This window comes from Canis lupus, chromosome 9 (genome assembly GCF_003254725.2).
Source record: "Canis lupus dingo isolate Sandy chromosome 9, ASM325472v2, whole genome shotgun sequence".
Taxonomy (NCBI): domain Eukaryota; kingdom Metazoa; phylum Chordata; class Mammalia; order Carnivora; family Canidae; genus Canis; species Canis lupus.
In genome coordinates, this window is record NC_064251.1 from 32536247 (window position 1) to 32553488 (window position 17242).

Consider the following 17242-nt stretch of genomic DNA (forward strand, 5'->3'; position numbering starts at 1 on the left):
ACTATTTTCTAGAAAATCAAAACCACAACAAATTGGGGACCCGCAATTTTGATACACACATTCTTCATTTCTTTGTCTGGAACATCAATAAATAAGCTAAAGAGACAGGCCCTCAGGACAAGTCCCTACTGGGCCATCACTCAATATGTCAACTGTTCCCACACCATCTCCATTATCCACAAATCTTCCAGATAGTCAGCTTATTAAAGTAATGTGGTCAAGATTCTACTTTTCCTAGATTATCTAGTGAAACAGATCTCACTGGAGATTTCTCTCTGGTCTATGGATTCTGATCTTTTGCTATTGGAAATTAAAGCTGTCTGTATGATTTGCCCTTAAAAAAACCATTTTGACTCCTATTTAGTGTCTCAGGATTCCTAGGTGACTGCAAATTGATTATTTGATGGTTCTTTCTCATTTTCCCCAAAGATCAATAAGTTGGTGGTCTTTAATTACTAGGGTCATCCTGTGTTTCTCCCCTTCCTGTTTCAAAGATAGGCATATTTGCCCTTTTCTAGTCTCTTGGGACTTTTCCAGCTCCCCATCACTTCTCAAAAATAATGACCCTTGGGTTTGTGGCCGCATCTGCTTGTACAGCAAGTACCCCTTGGGTGCATATCATCCAATTCTGCTGATCTGAATACTTCTATTTTCCCCTCTCTCATTAACTTCTCTCATTTCCTTCTCTCATTTGTTTCTCTTGTATTACCTGTTCATTTCTATAATTTTCACATTTTTAAAGTTTTTTTTAAAGATTTTGAGAGAGAGAGAGAGCAAAAGGGAACATGAGCTGAAGGAGAGGCAGAGGGAGAGGCAGGCTCCCTGCAGAGCAGGGCTAGATCCCAGCACTCTAGGATCATGACTGGAGTCGAAGGCAGATGCTAACCAACTGAGCCACCCAGGCACCCCTCAAAATTTCACTTTGACAGAACTTCCTCTAGTCTGTTATTTACCTGTGATCTTTTCTAAAGAGATAAGACAGAAGATATCAGAAAGTTCTGCCTTATCCATCTCCTGACATTAATAAGAATTCCTTCCTTCTTCATCACAAAATCCAATTTTTTTCTAGGTTTATTTGTTTTGCCAAATAGCACAAAAGTTATTTAGCCTTGCTTTTCTGTACCTGCTAGTTGCGCCTTCCTCCCAATTGTGACATTCTTATTTTGTCCCTCTCATGCTATTCTCCTATGTTCTGGCTAGGGGAGCTGTTCTGAATTCCACATGTTGTGTATCTATCATATACAGAAATAGCCCTGGTTACTAAGGACATAAAGCAATAGAAAACACAGTGCTGCCATTAATTTCATAGTCTGGTTCAAGAAAAGAATATAAAAGAGGAAAAATAATAAGTACTCTTTCTTCTGTATGCCTCCATTGCCTCTATTGTAAAACAAATCTCAGAATATTGTGGTCATTTGTTTACTCATCTGTCTTTCTCAACCTCTTCAAAAGTAAGCATCATATCATGTCCAACTGAAAACCCAGTGTCTCCTGTAGTGCCTGGAACTCAGTATGTTTGATAAAGGATGGAACAGAGGAGATGATACACAAGCATATGTTAGATGCTGCAGATGATGAATTCTACAAAGGAGGGATCACTCCTTCAGAGTATACAGGTCAAGGAAGGCTTCATATCTCTCTGTTCCATAGAGAATTCTGTACAAGTATAAATGTTTGGTTTTCTCTTCTTTTTTAATCTTCTCTGCATTTCAGGGTAGGGTTGTTTCCTTCTTTTCACTCCCTGGAAAAAGCAGGCTACATTCTGGCCTATAGGAATTTCTCCCTGACTCATCACTCCTAACTCTGTGTTTCAGTTCCCCCACTGCCCAAATGTGGGCATTACCTACTGACACATATTTCTAATTATTCATTATCTGAGTTCCTGCAGTTGTACAGGAAGGCAAAAGGCACAACCGAAGTAGTTCACTAGAGAGCTGACCACATATAAAACAAGACTCCACTCAAACATCCTTCTGTGCTTAACTTAGGTTGGCACTTCCTGTTGCACCAATAACTTCATTCAGTTTCTGCTGCCTATGGAATATTATAATGTGAAAATACAATGCAAATTCAGGGCAAATCTATTACAAAGCAAATTTTAAAATCTTATAAAAGATACAGAATTTCATGAAGCTGATGAAAATGATGTGGAGACCTAATCAAATCATAGGCAAAGCTATTGACAATTAAGAATCTAGCAGTGGAAGGCCAGTTAACAACTGAAGAACACAAAATGAACAAGAATCTTAAGAGAATGACTTGAATATCAACATTTTTTAAAACCCAGGGGAAAAAATATGAAGATTTCAATTACTCCTTCAAAAATATCCTCTTCAGGCAACCCCGGTGGCTGAGCAGTTTAGCGCCGCCTTCAGCCCAGGGCGTGATCCTGGAGACCCAGAATCGAGTCCCACGTCAGGCTCCCTGCATGGAGCCTGCTTCTCCCTCTGCCTGTGTCTGCCTCTCTCTCTCTCATTCTGTGTCTCTCATGAATAAATAAATAAAATCTTTAAAAACAAAAACAAAAATATCCTCTTCATGATCACACTGTGAAAGTTAAATGTGAGGAACAGCATTTCAGCTATCATACAATTTAGTCTGAAAAAGGCCAGAAAAAAAAAAGGAATCAATACTTGATTCTTTCTTCATCCTCAGAATTAATGAATAACTACAACTCAAATGTTAATAATGAAAGATAAATAAATCTATTGCTATTACTGTTTCATTTTTCAAGATAAAGAATCAACCACAACTTCATTTTTCCACTTACTATAAAATTTTGATCCAATTTTAAATGATATCATTTAAAATAAGACTTTCCTACATACCAATTATTCTGAAATAATGAGGCTTCTTGTACTGCTTTGTCAGCTTTTACACTTGCAAATTTCTGTTTCCCCGCAGCTAAACAATAAGCCTTGCAAGGACAGAAATCATAAATTCTAGTTTTCTACTTTCCTGTTCCAATCACAACCCACACACCTCCCCCCAGCTCTAAAAACTGAGGGAAACAGGATATATGGAGGCTATATTAATGACTGATTACCTGACTTGGAGGATAATTCTCCTGAAGGTAAGACTGGCCGTACCACCAACACATCCCCAGCATTCATGGTGGTATCCAAGGCTTCTCACCTAACTACTTAGCTACAACTCCTTTATGACATGGTGTACCCAAGAAAGGAAAAGATTTTGAGATTACTTTTTCAAGGTGTTTTATGTGTTGTTTTGTTTTTCACCCTACAGGATATTCTCTCTTACCACAAAAGGAGTTATCAGCGTCTCTCTCCTGGATTATATCTGGGTTACTTAAAGCTATGCAGCTCTGTGGATCAGATCAAAGTTCTAGTTACCCAAAAGTTGCCAAACATTCTCTGCCACGTGAAGATCCGTGAAAACAATAACATTTCCAAGTAAGTTATGAGGAGTCCAGATTTTCCTTGTGATGAAACAATGGCTCAAGTGACGGTTTGATGTGTCAGAAGAAAACTGACATGGCATAGTTTCTGTGGTGAAATGTCCCCCAAGTGCCAGCACAGCAGGACAGAGGCTTAGCTGCATTTTAACATTAGGATTTGTAGTGTTGGTTGGTGGAGGGAATGAGCCCATGAAGGAGGGGCATGCTCCTTCCATTTTCCTCTCTATGATATTCATGGTACAACCACTGATACTCAACTGGTTAATGCATAGATGCCCTTTTCTTTCAACATTTCTATTTTCAGTATCTTTTTCTTCACAACTTAGTAAGTCATTTAATATATATATGCCATATATATATATACTTATGCTATAAGTATATATATATATATTATATATATTATATATATATAATCATTTGTGGAAATGGGTTTTGGTAGAGCAATTGATTTCCCCTTAAAGAATCCCCCTACTCTCATTCTCCCCATCCCTAACCCTCCGGCCTGAGGACTTTGTATGTTTCCTGTACTCTTTATGGTTCTCTAAAGAAGAAAAGAAGTAACCAGGCCTGTGCTTCTGGAAACTGCTCTATGGTTTGGCATTATGGTGAATTATCCTGTTAGCTTAGGGAAAGTTGCCCAATCTTGGTAATCTGGCTCAGGTTTACAACTAGCCCTCTAGCAGGCCTCTGAAAGTCTACGACAGTGAACTGAATTGTGCTCAACCTGAGAAAAAAAAGTCAGAATGCTAAGAAAAAGAACTCTCCAGGCTTCACCAGGCTTTAGAGTACAAATTAGATCCCCAAACTCTAGTTAAACCTACGGATTTACCTAACCAAAAGAGATTCTGACTTGGTAGTTTAAAATTTGGTCCATAAAGTGCAAGAGCTTATTAATTATAGTGTCTCACAATGTTTATTAAATACTATTTGATGACAACAAAGGAAATGATGATGGTCTCTTCCAAGAACTCACTAGCTGCCATATTCTCATCTTCCACTAATCAACTACACCTAGACCTTAAGTCTGCCATCTGGTGGTCACTTCTACAATCAACTTTGGTTATCTTATCAATCCTTCCCAAGAGGTTAGGTTACATGGCTCATTTGTGGGTTGACTTAGCAATGGTTACTTTCATCCATTTTCTAGATTTGTGTCTTAAAGGTTTAGACTCTTTCAGTGGTTATACCAACTAATTTCCCCTTGACAAGGATCCAAGTTTCATTTTTTACAAAAGACTCCAGTAACCTTCATTCTTGCCAGTTCCATCTCCCTCATCCTTATAGACTAAACTGCTTAGTTAGTGGTAGATGTTTCACTGTATTCCTACTAGTAATTTATTCTCTAATTCAATTACAGATGCTATTTTAGCAATGTACTCCTTTAGGTTTTGTGAATGCTTGTGCTAATCAGAACCCCCTCATTTAGTTCAACATCAGTGGTGGGAGAATAGAAATTATCGCTAAGCAGGTTCTCAAAGGTTTCAATTATTTGTGAAGCCAACAACATGCCCAGATTGAAATAGGATTTAATTTTTATTTTGTTTCTCATTGGGACAATAGAATAGATTTTCCATAGTATTTTCCAGTGTGGGAACTGAAAGCAAACAGATATCTTGAACACAGAAACTTTTCTAAGAGGGTAGTTGGTTAAAAGAGATTGTTTTCTGGTGAAAAGCTCATGTCACAATTGATTTCATTTTCTGACACACAGACTGGAGCCCAGGCTGGTATATCCCACTGGGGAGAGCCCTCAGAGGGTTTTTACACCAGTGGGAACATATGTTAGCACCTCCTCTCTTTCTGTGCCCAGAGAGGAAGGCTTTCTTCTTCCCTCTCTAGCCTGCTCCTGAAAGCATATTGCTGCTCCCTGCAGAGTTGGAAAGAGGAGAAACTGAGCCAAAGTAATGTATTTAGAGACTTATGCTAGCATACCTGTGGAAACAATGTTCCCAAGAGGCATTTACCTTGATCTTTTCAAGCTCCTTTTGAAGAGTGGCCTATGGGGGACAAACCAGATGTGTTTTCTCCCACCATCATTCTTTTCCCCTCCCTTCTGCATGACATTTGGAAAAGTTCATCAGGAAGGATTACAGAGCACGCAGAATAAAGACACAGATGATTGGTTAGAAAGGAGGATGGAAGCAGTGATGTGTGTCCCCTGGTTCCTTTTATTGGAATTGCCTGGTGTTCCTGTTTGTGATTCTCCTCAAGCTCTTGGAAGGGGAAAGAAACCAAAATAGTCCCCACGATTACAACAGGCCAGGGTTGAAATGTGCCATGTGGTTTGTTGCCTGAGTTGGACCAGAGTCCTGTGGTTACCCAACTGCTGAATTAACCAGCAGATGCCCCTGTGGTAAAATGTAGGGTCCTAGAACTTACAGAGGATCTTCAGGGAAGAAAAATGAAGACAGTTAGGAAATTTCTACCAAGTATTTCAAAGCTCCAATCTCAGAAACTGATTGATACAAATTAGACCTGCTGTTCTGAGGTATATGTGGTTTGATAGGTGAACTAAGCTTAAATTAGCAAAAGCCCATTTTAAACTCCATTTGGGTGGCAAAAAGTTCAAATTTCATGAATTGTATTTGTTTTTTTTAACCACTAAAAAACTGGTTATCCAGGTTCTGGACATATACACTAAAAATGTTCTGAGCTGTGTTCTGAACTTTTGTTATATTTCTAATTTTAACTTGACTCAACATACAGAGAGGAATGGGAATGGGTCCAAAAGCTTTCTGGCTCTGAATCTATGGAAAGTGTGGATCATACTCCTGACTGCCCCATGCAATTGTTCTTCTACGAGCTCCAGATGGCAGTGAAAGCTCTCCTTAAGCAGATCAATATACCTCTACACCAGGTACTAGTCTTTACCATTTTTATCTTCTTTTTATGGCTAATGGAAACTGCATTGTGCATAAAACTTAAGAGGTAAAAAAAAATAGATATGAGTTTATTTTCATTGATTTAAATACCACTTTGCAAATGCTACACACTTTGAATTTGACACCTACAAGTGAACACAGACTGCCCTTTTGCCCCTTTTCTGTATCTCCTCCATGTTGACCTCCTCCAAGGCTCCTGGACCTGGCTTTATTGTGGTATGATCAAGCAAGGAAATATTACTGGCTAGCCCACCTTTAAAAGACACTAAGTCTCAGCTGCAGGATAGCACAAATCAAGGAGAATAAATAACTTAAGTGTATAATTAGATGTACAAATGACTTATCTAAGAACAGCAGACTACTGGTAGTATAATCTATATCAATGGCAAGATTATGCCATGCCATCTTTTCACAAACAGAATTTACTGTCAAAATTATTGTCTTATCTAAATCAAAATGTGCAAATCTAACCTCTGCTAATAAGCAACTTCAAGAAAAACTATTGGCACAGAAGAGAACAGTAAAAGTTTATTAGGCTCTGTCTAGTAAGTTAACATGATGTAGCATTAGGTTGAATTCTTTTTTTTTCTTTTTGGCCTAGGTTCACCATCTCCTCCAACCCAGCACACATATGCATGCACATGCACAAAATCAACAAAGTTTAGCCTATAAAAGAGGAAGACCATCACAGATCACAGGAGTGACTGGCTCTCTTAAATAAGAGAGCAACAACCCAGAACTGGCCCCTGACCCATGGACACAGGGACATATATTAAGAGACTCCAAGAGTGTTCTTCCCCTGGGATACTGCTCCAATTATAAGTCAGTACTGCAAGATTAGTACAAAACAACCAACACTGATGAAGAATAAATTACATAAAATGGCATAAAGGCACTAGGGGAGCAACTGGATTATTCCAAGGGTGGCCGTGTACTCAGGAGGAGAAAAAAACATACCAGCTCTACTTGTGACAGTAGATACTATTAAAGGGTTTCTTGAGCTTAGCAGGTTTGAAGCAGCTCATATTTCATTGGTGACTCTTGGGCTACATACACATGTTGGGAGAGGGCTGCCTAACTGCCTAAGAGTGCATACAACTTTTTTTTTGGATACTTGTAAAATTTTTTCAGTCCTTGGCCAGAAACTACATTTTTCCCCCTTAACCAACTTAAATTGAAACTAGTAGATTTTTAATTCAATCCATTTTTGTTGCTTCATGTAATTATATTCATCATTTTGAAAAAGCCACAGAATGCAATCATTTTCTGCTTTTATAAGAAGCATAAATGTTGTTTTCAGAGTTTATGTGGAACATTACTGCCTTAAATCTTGATTTTATATAGCATTATTAAATGGACTGAACCCTAATATTTATGTTGTATAAAAATTCCAAGCTTGAAGTCGTGTAATTTTGTTAGATGTTTTATGCCAGTTTGGTGTTGTTTATGTAAGTGCCATGTTGTAACTCTCCTATTTTTCCTCCGCGCGTGTCCCTCTGCAGGCAAGGAACTTCCGCCTCTACACACAGGAGGTGTTGGAAATGGGTCACAATGTGTCCTTTCTTCTCCTGCTCCCTGCCTCAGACGACGTCTGTACAGCCCCAGGACAGAATAATCCTTACACCCCACACTCAGGGTTTCTTAACCTCCCTCTTCAGATGTTTGAACTTGGTATAGTAGCTTGTTTCACCTAGAAATATTAACCCAGCCTCCTTATAATAAAATCACAAAGTTATATCTGTTCCCCCTTGTCCCAGTGGAGGGTCAATAAATCACATGATGGCTTTGGCAACAACCCTTCCTAGAACTGTGTACAAGTCCGAGAGAAAGCAAAGCTCCAAGACTATGTGCCTGAGCAATAATTATTGAAACCTAGCTAAGGTCCAATGGAGAGGAGGGAATTCTAAACAGAGTGTTCAGTTATCAGGCTGCAGTTCTTGCCTTCTCTTTGCTTTCTTAAAACATAAATACAAGAACTGATGTTTTCATGAAAAGCACTGCCCCTTCCTTCTCTTTCTTTTTTCTCTCCCTCACCTCCAAATGGGAAAAAAAAAATAGTGAAATTAAAATGTAAAGTATGTATCACTATGGGAGGAAAAAAGTCAATGAGTAGTGATTTATAAAATACTCTAATATTAAATAGGCTCTAAATTTCTAGCAGACCATTTGAGAAAATTGACAGGGTCTCCCAGGACGCAATATTGTGATTATAATGTGGAATTCTGAATGGTGGAAGATCTTGTCCTGGCTTTCAAAAATGAATAGCCTGGGCCCCAGTTTCTCTATTTCTGCAGAGACCCCTGCTGCCCACTGAGAATGTGAATAGGGAAGCTTTGTCTCTTCCCCATGCTTCGTCTTATAACAGGCCAATAAGAGGCAATTAGCAAGAGTTCAAATGAATTGTAGGATTTGTGGGAGGGTGAGTGCTGGATGGAATGAAGGCAGAGTCTCTTTGGATTGCTCCCCAGCCACCAGATTTAGAAGCAGACAAGGCAAATGCCATTTTGAGACCTGGGCATCTGAATCTGAATTTATCCCATGAGGATAAATGGATTAAGCCTTTCAGTTTCCCTTGCTCCGAGCAGGTCAGATGCCAAAAAGCAAAGAATAGCAATTATCATTTTCCAAAAGAGGAAGAGTTATTAAGAGAAGCCTGAATCAGACCTGCAGACTAGGTCTTGAGAGTCCTGGGTCCCCTATTGTGTCACACCGGCAATCACTTAACCTTTGTACACCTTTTCTGTGTCAAATGATTAATAACTTTGGCCATACCACTCCCAAGGCCTGGATGTGAATATGACCCCATCCAATGAGTTCCTCATCCAAAAAACATTATTAGTCCATGATATGACTGCATGGCTATTACAAAATATAGTTTGGGTCATGGTATTTCATTTAAAGTCAATAAATATATATCAGATATCTACTGTGGAGATTCAGAGATAAGTAAGACAAAGGCTCTGCTTGTAAGGGGCTTTCAGTATAGCAGCAGGAGTAAAATAAGGATACAAATTATTAAATGAGGTAGTTTTTTGCCAAAATCAAAGTATTAAGTGATATTGAAAAAAGAAAAGGAAACACATTTTTCTCAAAGAAGACTCCAGAAAGCCACCTTGAAGGAAAGGGTATTTGATGTGGATATTAAAGAATGGACAAGATGTTAATAAACATGAATGATAAGAAAAGCTTTCTTGTCAGGGGGAGCAGAATGAGCAAAGACATGGAACAGGAGATCTCAGAAAGAATCAGGAAAAGAACAAGTGGTACAGTTTGGCTAGATCTGAGAAATGATAGAGGAAATAGTGGACAAAAAAGGGTATGGACAAGTCATGGCCATAGTGGGCAGTATCTTAAAAGTCAGGCTGAGGGATCTATTTAAGATGGATTGAGAGCATGGTTCAGGGGTTATTATAATAGACCAGTATTAGGGCAGAAACAAAACCCCCCAAACAGATGTAAGGAACATTGGGAGTAATATGCAAGATTGAGCAACTATTTGAATGAGAAAAGGTAAAGTCTAGACACGTCTACAGTACTCCTATGGTTTTCAGCCTCAAAGACTGTGAGGGTATTGCTGCCATTTCCAAAAGTAAGGAAATCACAAAGGAATATGGCTTAGGGAAGAAAATGATACTTTTAGTTCTATATTGAAGCTAAAGGTGAAAATTCAACATCCAAGCTGACATGTCCATTTGGCAGTAGAAATACAGGAAAGAAAGTTGGGTACTAAACACAGAAATTTAGTCAATATCCCTTAATAAGAGCTGAAGCCATGAATGTGAATGATTTCCCAAGGGTAGATAACTGACAGGGAAAAGAATTAAGGAAAATACTTCATTAGAGAGAGCTACCCAGGAGTCCATTCTGTGTGAAATGGTCATTACTGTTCCATGATTATAGACAAAAATACATGAAGTTCATTTCTCCATGTCTCAGTGGTCTTCATGGTAACAATAAATGATTTGGGATCAATCATGATAGTGTAGGACTCCAAAGGCCCTGGAAAACCAAGCTCTACAAGTGTCCTCTCTATCCTGCTTTCTGGGAGGCTCATGAACTTTTCCTGGGTAGCCATACTTTGTCTTACTGTTGTTACTCTGTATCTACAATTCCTCCCTCCACTCATTTGTTCATTAATTCAATAAATATTTATTAAGTAACCTATTATATGTCGGTCACTAGTCTAGGTACTAAAGAATCTGTAATGCACGAACTCCTCACGAAGCTTATATTCTTAGGTGGGGAGACAGTAAAATAATCAACAAAAAATACTGTTGAGTGTCAGACAGTAGTGAAGACTGTGATGAAAAATAAATTAGGGTAAGGAACTGAAGTGAAGTAACAGGAGCTGCAATTTTATATAGGATGACCTGGGAAGGTCTCTCTAAAGAATAAACATGTCAGCAGAGACTTGAGATTTCCATGCAGTGAGAATGACAAGTGCAAAAGCTTTAAAGCAAGAGTGTGCTTGGTTAAAAGACCAGTGTAGGTGAGGTGTAGTAAGCAAGAGCAACAAAGATAGGAAATGAGATCAGAGTCAATGGCCAGATCATGTAGGGCCTCACAGGCCAATATAAGGACTCTGGATTTTACTTTAAGCATGTTGGGAGTCCAAAAGAAAATTTTGAGCAGCAGAGTAACATATTAAGAAGATCTGCAAAATCTGGTACCCCCCCCACACACACACACACAGAAAAATAAAAACTAAGAAGTTTAACTTTATATAACCCAGCATTTTCAGAATTCACTTGACCATAACTGGAAGCATTTTTGATGTGGCACTTACTAAAAAAATAAGAAAAAACATTTTAGGAGATGAGACGATGCCCTAGAACACTGCTTCCCAAACTTTAATGTGCATTAAGAATCACTTGGAGAGCATGCTAAAAAGAGACTCTGGAGCCCCACCCCAGAGATGCTGAGTTAGCAGGTCTGGGATAGGGACTGGAGAATTTGCTTAGCTCTCAGATGATACTGTGCTGTCAATCCATGGACCACATTTGAAGTAGTACTGCCTAGAACACAGAGAAAAAGACATTTTAGGAACTTAAAAAACTAGGGATATAGTAGTTATCATAGTAATAGAATCCAACAGTGCCTGTCTCTTTGACCCATCTTACCTCTTCTTAATATTAAAAGCAATATAAGACTGTCAGATACTATCCTTCATCTATGAAAGTCAACCCATAGCAAAGCCCAGGTCTTAATAGTTTCTGACCTTGAGATGTTTTTTTCTTAGAATAAAATATACATTCATATTCTGATTCTCCTTCATTACCATATTACAGGTGATCCAACTGATTAATCAGAACCATGTTAAGGTTTCAGAAAAGATCACCTGATTGGGCTTGGTTCCAATGACATACACAATTCTATTAGTCTTTTCTAGAGATCAGGAGGAAATGTTACCAGTAGGAGGAAATTAGTACACTCTAGTACAATGTTTATTATAGTTCAGCACCACCAGCAACAATTTTTAAAATACTGCTGGGCCTTAGTAAGAATCATAACAGACTCTACCTGATCCATAAGCAATCAGAGCTTTTTCCAAGAAGCAGACTTTCATACTGATGATTATACTTCTTCCATTAGGCTTCAGCTCACTAAGCATTTAATAACAATTTCCATAGGAACTTCAAAGAGCTTACTATAGTGGGTCTAAGCCCCTCAAGAAAGATGCTAAGCAATTTTTACTAGTTTTTGTAACTAGGGACTTCTGTCTTCCATAGACAGGTCCATAGTAAAAGGCCAACAGATACCCTAAGCATTTCTGAGAAAGAAAACATTACTGGAAATTCAATCACAACTTAGAAAATCGTGAGAACACAGGAATTTTCATGAAACTTGAAAAGGTCCAAATTATGGGAACATGTAAATTATAAAAAGTTTACAGTATATTTCGATTTGACTTGTACAAGTCATCCCCATCCTAATGAAAGGATTTGAGACTTGGCAAACTGACCATGTTCCTGCCAGTGGCCTGAGTGATCATAAATAACTTGCTAACTAGCGATGGAAAACTGCATCTGTGCCTATTCTAGTACTAAATAGATCTAGCAAGGACAAAATGATAAAGGAGCTTAGCCCTCTATCTCCTGGAGTAAAGAGTAGGCTGGGGCAAACCCACAGGCTATTCCCTCACAGGATTACTTACAGGGGAGAGGACTACAATATAGATGTGAGATCTCCATGAGCAGGGTTGAGTTGAGGCAAAGTGGTGCAATTTCAAACCCACTCCCCCTTCATAGCCTGAGGGCTAATACTCCCCCTACCCCATCCTTTGGATAGGAGCAGGACAGTATTCCACTGCAGTAATACTTCAAGCATGTGCCTGGGGACCGACAAGGGTCACTATTTAAACTGTTCCCAGAAACAAAAAGAAAAGCAGTATCATGAGCCTTTAGAAACTCTGTCCAGTGATACGGCCTCTTGAGGATTTGCCTAGCCTGCACTAAGGGGCTGCCCTGTCCTGATCCTAAGGGCAGTAACAGTTGACAGTAGGCCTATGATAAGAAAAGTTGATTCTACGGATTTCCTTGGCTCTATGTTTCATAGTGATTGGAGAAGCAAAGATTTTAAAACTGGGGGATTTTTTAAAAACAATTTGAAGCCTGGTATATATTTTATACTTAAGCGTTTGGCTGCATATTTCATTCAACAAACATTTGCTGAATTGCCACTGTATGCCAAGTACTGTGCTAGGGCTGGACATACAGATGTTAAGAAGACAAAATCTGCCCACCAGAAGCCTAGAATCCATCAGAGGATATAGAAATCTATACCAAAAGTCTCAATATAATGAAAGCCTTGCTGTAATAGGTAGGCTGTTGAATTTCAAAGGAAAGACACCCAACCCTTCCTTAAAGAGCTAATATTGGGGCTAGATCTTGATTAGAAACTTTCAGAAAAGGAAAGAAAAGACAGAGCTAAAAAGGAAAATCACTTTAAGCGAAGGAACAGCATGCACAAAGGCTTGGAGACCTGAGGAACTGCAGCCCAATTAAGCATGCTCATAGTAGCTCATTGTTACAGATGCTTAAGGTATCTGAGAAAAGCGACAGAAAAGAGAAGATGATAAGAATTGGATCCAAGACTGCCACCATAGGGGTGTAGAAGAGAAAGCACAGGCAAGAGCAACTGAGGAGTTAAAATCAATATGACTTTGTAATGGATTTAATGTGGTTGAAGAGCAAGGAGGAGGAGCCAGACAGTCTGAATAGGGTGCTGAGATGGATAATGTTGCCATCTACCAAAAGAGGAAGGATGAGGGGAGGAACAGGTTTGGGGGAGGGGAGAGATGATGAGTTCAGTTTGACAAATGATGAGTTTTGAGGTGCCTGTGGGATATCCAGGCATTGAGCCTAATGGAATCCAGGCCACAGGCTTACAAGAAATGGCACAGTCTCAACTCTCATTCCTCAGGCCCATTTTTCATGATTTAGGATACCACTCCTGAATTCCAACTGTCAACTCATTCACTACCAGGAATCTTTAGAGGGGCATCTTTTGCCCAGGTTCTTTCTGACACACTAGCAAAGAATCCTGCTACCAAACTGGCCACAGGGGGTGACCTTATTGATATTTTTAGCTTTCAAACTAGGCTCCATGACCCAGACTGATTAGGATTTATTGAGTTAAAGATCTTAGTCTGAATACTCTAATCTCAACCCTGTTCCAATTTCCTAACTCTAAATGCCTCATTCTTTCTGAGGGATTGGAGTAAGGGTGTGAAAAAAAAATGGTATTTTGTTTCTGATAGAGGCTACATGCTGTGCTGGGCACTGTATATATATGATTTAATCCTAAATAGGCATTACTATTCATCTTAGATGTGGGAAAATTGAGGTCCCAGAGGTTATATGCCCAGTGCCACACAGGTAGTAACTGGCAGAACTATGATTCAAACCCAATTCTGTCTGACCTAAACCCAAATACTTTCTACTCTACTCTACTCCTAATCCAATTTCTAGTGTTGGCCAAATGCATTTCGGTCTGTCACTATCTTATATTGAAAAAAGAGGGAGGAAAAAACACTGCAGAAAATTAGCCTTAGTATGTAAATTACTAACAAATCATGTGGTTCAGATAATGCATTGTTGTACCCTTATACCATTTTGTCTGTTAAATGCATGTGATTCACATTAGAAAAAAATTAGAAGCTTCCAGTCTATCCTCCCCTCCTCTGTGATGGCTACCAAATGTATCATTGCTAAACCACAAAAGACTATGTTAAAGTAACATTTGTTAAAGTAACATTAAAGGCTCTGGATAAAAACCACTAGCATGGGAAAGTGAAGCGCTGTAGTTGAAAGGTCCTTCTAGCTCACTGTGGTGAGTGGCACGGGGGGTGTGGGCACTGTGAGACCACCCACTGATCCAAGGCTCCTACCACAAGGAGACACAACAAGAGAAAGTTGTGGACACCCAGGCGTTTTAGAATTCAGATGGGAATGATAGAGTTTCTTTTTAAGAAACTCTTTAGTGCCTCTTCCTAATCTCTCTTCATATTTTAGAAAGAAATAAAAAGGCTAATTTTTTTCTTTTCTCTCTTTCATTCTTTCTTTCTTTCTTTTCCCTCAACTTGGTTTGTAAAGGCAGACTGTAAGACACTTCACTCTCCTCACTCTCCAGCCAAGAGAGGACATCTGTCAAGTGCTAACAGGATATAATCCCTCCTTGAAAGGCATAAAGACACATTCAGGGAGTTACAAGGGTCAAGAGTAAGCTACAAAGTAATGGTGACTCTTTCCTGTAGAGCTGCCAGTAAATATCACAGACCTGAAATACACCTTTCAAAACAGGAAAATCAAGAGCACAGAGAGAAAAGAGAGAACGAAGGGAAAGAGGAGACTTTGAAGAAGGATCTGCCTTCTTCAGACCCGGGCATGCATTTTTGTTTGTTTGTTTGGTCAATAAACATTAACTTAGAAGCTATAATGATCCAGGTTTTTAGGAAATAAAAATAGGAGACATGGTTCTTGCCCTTAGAGAAATCACAGCCTAATACTAAGGTAGTCAAACAAACTCGTAATTATAATAAAGCAGAGTTAAGTGTCCTTATACATTTAGAAACAAGTGCTCTGGGAGCACAAAAGAGAGAGAAACTAATTCTGCCTGCAGAGGAAGAGGTGTCAGTGAAGATTTCACTGAGAAAGCAGCAGTTAAGCTGAATCTTCAAGTATCAAAAGAAGCTAACCTGAAGACATTGGTGGACCTGAAGATATTGGTAGAGAAGGGTGTTTGAGGACAAGAAAAAGGCAGGTGTAAAGGCATGAAAGTGTAACATGACTTATAATAAGATCAGCCTGACCAAAGTTTAGGATTAATTTGAGTGGAGGGTGAAGGGTGGTTGCATGATGGATGATATGATTGAAGATATATTCAAATTCTAAATCACAAGACACTTTCTTTATGGTGATAAGAGGTTTGACTTTGTCCTGAAGTCAAGAAGTTTTGTAGAGGTCTTTAAGCAGGAAAACAGCATGCAAAGTAGATGGTTTGGGAGGCACTTAATAGTTTGTTGTTTACTGAGAGGCTATATGAAATCACTTCTTCTGCGTGTCAGGCAAAGAAGTGCTAGAGTAGAAGTGGGAAGAAAGGATCTGACACCAGAGAGAAAAATCAATCCTAGAATTGAGAAACACCTCCTTGAAATGGTGTACAACTGGAACAAGGATGAGCCACAGAAGCCCTCACCTCACTCTTCTCTTCCACTTCCATGTGAGGAAACACAAACAGAGCAGGTTACCCACACACACACCAAAGATTCACCTTAGGAGGAAATCAAGCAAGGAACTAGGCAGTGGTAAGATTGGAACTGCAAGGTGCCCAGAAACTTCTCAATATGCAGAGAAGTGGGGCTTCCTTACTGAGATGTAGATAACAAGATGCCCCATTTTAAGGCAGTGTGGTTTTAGCTTCCTAAATGGCCAGGTCTGGGTCTCAGGAATCAATATCAAAGAGGCCCAAGGGCAGTAATTAGATATTCTCCCTAGAATTTTTCACTAAAGAAGCCAGAATAAAAATGCTTCCACAGATTTGTGGAGTTATAACAGCCCTGTTTCCAAAGCATGGGACACACTGGTACAGTCCGAGACACCCAGAGTAAATGAAGTTCCTGGAAAGTGAGTCTGCAAATTCAAGAGACTGGTACTACACTAGTCTGATTCAGGATGCTTTCCTCATCTCACTGGAATCTGATGTTATATGATCAGAGCCAGATAGACAATTACAGGAAATCTGATCACCTCAGAGTACCTGCATGGAGGCTTAGTCCCACACCCCTCTCTCCCCCTTTCATGATGGAGATGGAGGTTAGACTGTTCCCTCTGGCCTCCAGCCCATCATCTTTTGAGGGCAGAAGGGCTAAGTCTGATGAAGACAAAAAATTATCTGTCAAGGTATCAGATCCACCATCCCTCTAGAGCAGCTGAGCAGCTGAGGAGTAGAGGCAGGACAAGGATCAAAACCCATCCTACCAGGTCCTGAGGGAAGTTTTCCATCCAGAGGAAAAGACATCCAGAGAAAAGTATGTCTTGTATCTTCTGGGCCTTTGGCCTTGAAAAGAAACACTTAAGATACACACTAGAAATAAGACATGAAAATCAGAGCTAGGTTTCAAATTGCTACTTGACTTTTTTCTTCTTTAAAGTGATAAGCACACTTATTTTCTCAGGATACACACACACACACACACACACACACACACACACAGTCTCAACTTTAGGAGCTGAACAGAAACTGCAGCTTGAGCCAAGCCCACTTCCCCATACCTTACCAGGACTTGGTAAACCTTAAAAGGGAATACTGTCTGACTAAAGCCAGACAACTGGCCCCTAAAGAGCACATTTATAATTTATTTATGGCTTAATATTTTCCACTGATAGGATTAATAAATCATGTTTTCATTCAACTTGTTTTCTCTGAGGTATGAATTTCTCTA

General features: G+C 39.3%; 1 protein-coding gene and 1 pseudogene across 2 annotated transcripts in view; one reads left to right on the plus strand and one right to left on the minus strand.

Annotated features, from left to right (window-relative positions):
• LOC125755741 (uncharacterized) overlaps window positions 1-3519 on the minus strand; it is a 65911-nt pseudogene extending 62392 nt beyond the window's left edge.
• ANKFN1 (ankyrin repeat and fibronectin type III domain containing 1) overlaps window positions 1-17242 on the plus strand; it is a 298750-nt gene that overhangs the window by 252772 nt on the left and 28736 nt on the right. For both annotated transcript variants that reach the window (XM_035720842.2, XM_035720841.2), the window contains exons 15-17: window positions 3247-3413; window positions 6125-6275; window positions 7803-7971. In XM_035720842.2, the coding sequence (XP_035576735.2) occupies window positions 3247-3413; window positions 6125-6275; window positions 7803-7971 (487 nt within the window). The remainder of the gene's footprint in view (window positions 1-3246; window positions 3414-6124; window positions 6276-7802; window positions 7972-17242) is intronic.